This window comes from Entamoeba nuttalli (assembly GCF_000257125.1).
Source record: "Entamoeba nuttalli P19 unplaced genomic scaffold asmbl_3277, whole genome shotgun sequence".
In the NCBI taxonomy this organism is placed as follows: domain Eukaryota; phylum Evosea; order Mastigamoebida; family Endamoebidae; genus Entamoeba; species Entamoeba nuttalli.
In genome coordinates, this window is record NW_008575960.1 from 1 (window position 1) to 4,250 (window position 4,250).

General features: G+C 27.8%; 1 protein-coding gene across 1 annotated transcript; it reads left to right on the top strand.

The window, feature by feature from the left end:
* Window positions 1-413: 413 nt before the first annotated feature.
* On the top strand, window positions 414-4,037 carry ENU1_061430 (Gal/GalNAc lectin heavy subunit, putative; the record flags this gene model as incomplete). Its single annotated transcript, XM_008858157.1, has 1 exon — window positions 414-4,037. The coding sequence occupies one exon, from the start codon at window positions 414-416 to the stop codon at window positions 4,035-4,037; it is 3,624 nt and encodes a 1,207-aa protein (XP_008856379.1).
* Window positions 4,038-4,250: the final 213 nt, after the last annotated feature.

Consider the following 4,250-nt stretch of genomic DNA (forward strand, 5'->3'; position numbering starts at 1 on the left):
CTTAATTAATTACTTTTTATTTTTATTTTTTTTTACTTATATAAAATGTTTTTTATATCATTTTTTAAAAAACAAAGGTTATTTCATTTCAATTTAAGAATATTCTTTGAAACGAAACTTTAATTTTTTAGGAAAAGGAAGAAATAGATTTTCTTAATATTGGTAAATATCATATAAAAGATAATAATAATACAATCTGACGAGAATAAAAGAAAAGATAAAAATAGTAACATAAAGAAAAGTCAGAAATGAAATGAGGAAAAGATAAAGAATAGAAAAGAAATTAAAGAAAATAGAAAAAAAGAATTAAAAGAAATTTCAGAAGAAAGTTGACCTTTTCAAAAATCAGAAAGGAAGGAAAAAAGAAAAAATAATATGAAGTGAACTTAGAAATTTCAAATAAAGAAAGTGAAATGATAGTTTTGGTATTATTTTATGCTTCAATTACTTTAGGAATTAATTTAAATGAGTTTTCTGGAACTGTAGATATCCAAGATAAAGGAAGAATGGGAATGGGAAAAAATGCAGCTTCATGGTCAAGAAGTGTAAATAAAAAGTATAGTGTATTTTATTATTTAACAATGCAACCATGGAGAAATTTAGAATGGACAACTATTGATAGTAATTTTCCTACTAAAGACCAAAGTAAATATTTTACTGAAATGATATTTAATCAAGATTATGACCGTGATAAAAGTGATACAAAAGAAGAAAATATGTGTAGAAAGAAAATGGGATATCCTATTAGAGAATATCAATTGGATTGGTCTCGTGTTCCATCAGATACTTCTAAATTACCAGTTGTTTCAATTAATGGATTAACTTGTTATAAATATGCTGCTAAACCACCATTAACAGCTGCATATTTTCTAGAAAAAACATATGATGTAACAAATAAATATGCAGAAGGAATGTCACCATGTAGATTTGAATATATTGGAGGTAAAGTTATTACGTTTAGAAGTAGTTCAGAATTTTCTGATAATTTTATCACTGACTATAAAAATAATAATATTACTAAATGTCATGCTTCTACTATTTTACCACCAACAAATAATATGGCAGTTGGTATTGTTGTTAATTTAGATATGACTAATACATTAAGAAATATATTTAGTGCAATTGTTAATTATTTGATTGATTTATTCCCAAATGATACTTCATTCGCTTATTATATTAATTCTCAAAATCCATATCATTCAGAGTCATTAGTAACAAAGGATAATATTAAAAATGTATTAAATGGAATTACTGTTATGAGAAAAGGAAATGAAACAAAAGCTATAGAAACTGTATATAACCAAATGTCTTCAAAAGCAGGAAAAAATATTGTTTATATTAGTAAATATGCAGGAAAAGCTTCTAATATGTTAGATACTCTTTATAGTCATAACACTACATTTTATGTATTTAATTTAGACTCATCAATTGAAGAAGAGTATCAACTTGAAGAATTAGTTAATAAAGGGGAACATTATTTTAAATCATCTGTTTCATCATTAAGCACTTTTCTTCCACAATTATACAATACTATTATGGCAAATAATACTGAACTATGTGATAGAAAAACTTGTAAAGGATTTTGTGATGGTGGGGCTCGTTGTATATGTCCAATGTGTTGTCATAGTGAATGTTATTATACAACATGTAATACTGAAAATGGAGAATGTGTTTATTATCCAAGTGCTGATCATAAAATTGAAAAAAGAAAATGTACAACAGAAAGTTGTTTAGGTGTAGCTAAATGTGTTGAAGATATTGGATGTACTATTGAACAAAATAAATGTGTTTCAACAGTTAAATGTTTAGAGCCTTATTGTTCAGGAAACAATTGTGCTTTTAGAAGTAATTGTACTGATGATATTAAACCGTCTTCAATTATTGAATCTGGAGTAGAAAAATTTGTTTGTAGAACTTATTCATGTGATAGAACAAATGGAGAATGTACTCCAAATACATTACAACCATCTAGCTATTGTCCTAAATTATCAAGTAAGTGTGAAGAATATTATTGTTCTGCTGGAACATGTATGGTTCAAGAAAAGAAATGTATTAAAGTATCTCCATATGAAGAAAATCCATGTTATGAAGCTACATGTGATAGTGAAACTGGAAATTGTGTTATGAATTTAGTTGGATGTAGTTCTGGAATGAAAGTGTGTGGGAAAGTTAATGGAAATTGTAGATGTGATGCATCTACATCATATCAATGTAAATGTGATGCTAGTAATGGATGTACTAATGGAGAAGTTTGTGATTATACAGATGGGGATCCAAAATGTATTAATGTTGATAACTGTCAAGAACTTAAAGGACATGATATTGTTTGGGAAGGGTGTTATAAAAAAGTCTGTAAAGAATATACTGTTAATGGAATGACTCAATATGCTGTAGACAAAGAGGAATATGTATGTAAAGAAAAAGTACCTGAAAAATGTAATGGATATGCTAACTATGTATGTAGTGGAAATAGAGAATGTATACTTGTAACTACAGATAAAGCAATTCAAGAATGTAAAATTTGTGATGGAAATGAAATTGTTAATAAATGTGAAGGTTTGACTACATCACAAGGAATTCCATTTGTTTGTAAAGATGGAGAATGTCAAGCACCAGATGAATATGATTGTAAAGATCTTTTCAAAGATAGGTTAAGTGATTGTGAACAATATTATGAATGGGAATATGCAAATGGAGAATGTAAAGTTATTGTAAAAGATGGATCAAAAGTTATTTTAGATAGTCAGTGTATGTATTGTTCATATGATAATATTCTTGTTGACCCAGCTAAACTTATTAAAATGGACTGTACTAATAAAAAGAATATAAATGGTATTCCATATGTATGTCGTGATGGAAGTTGTCATATTGATGATGAATTTGATTGTACTAAACATGAGAATTTCCCTAGTAAATGTCTTGATGTTCTTGATTACAAATTAATTATTGGCAAAACATTTGATGAATATAAATGTGAATGGAATTCAAATGAAGAAAAGGTAAAAAGTTTATGTAAGTATTGTAGTGGAATGGATAAAGAGTCTACTCTTGTTGACAAATGTCCAAATCAAGTAGATGCATCTGGAAATATTTATCAAATGACATGTTCAAATGGGGATTGTAAATATGAAGGAGATTGTAATCCAACTAATAATTGTTTCATTCAAGTAAAGACTGGAACATCTCAACTTTGTGAACCAACTAATGTCACTATTTGTCCATCACTTCCTCCTAGTAAACCTGGAGAAATTATTTGTATGAAAACTAATTGTGATGCTTCTGGAAGTATTCCAAAATGTAGTGGTGTGTATGATGATTCTATTTGTTCATCAAATACTGCTGATGTTGGGTGTGCTTCCTTAACAGGTAAATGTGATACAAATACAGGATATTGTGTCAAGAAGGAATTCACAAAATGTAGTGATGAGCCATCTAATGATAGAGATTGTAATGATAAATGTTATAATTATACCTGTGTTGAAACTATCACTGATGGAGTGATAACACATAAATGGACAAGTAATATTGATGGACATGAAAAAGCATTGCTCTATAAGAATAAATGTCAAGACGCTTATTGTGACAAAGAAACAGGAGAAATTGAAACTAGTTTTGTTCAATGTGATATTGATATTCAATTCCCTAATATGTCTAAAGCAGCTAAGAATTGTTTCTATTGTGAATGTTCATTACAATCTGAAAGTGGATGGATTTTAACAATGTATTCTGATTATGCAGATCATAGATTCTCATTAGATGCATGTGGTAATTGTAAGATCAATGATGAATTGGTTGATAAAGATGCTGTTTGTTTGTTATGGCAAGATGTTAATAATACAGCTGCTATTGCTGCTGGTACCACTGTTGCAGTTGTTGTTGCAGTAATTATTGTTGTTATGGTGGTTATTGCTATTGGAATTAAGCAAACTGTTGACATTGTTATTTCTGCAAGAAAGAATACAATTGATAATACTATGAATAACCCACAATTCACAGCTAAAGATGATAATGCTACTAATGCTAATTTCAATGGATAATAAACTTAGGATAAATATTAGTTCATTTATTATTTTTTACTTCTTTATTTTTTTGAATAAAATTGTTAATGGAGGTTTTACTGTTTAAGCAAATAAAAAAAAGTTATCAATTGTTCTTTTAGAACTAATTCAGCAATTAATAAATTATATAACCATTCTTATAATACAGGTTTGTTAATTGTGTTTTAATTTGTCATATACCAACAGTGTAAT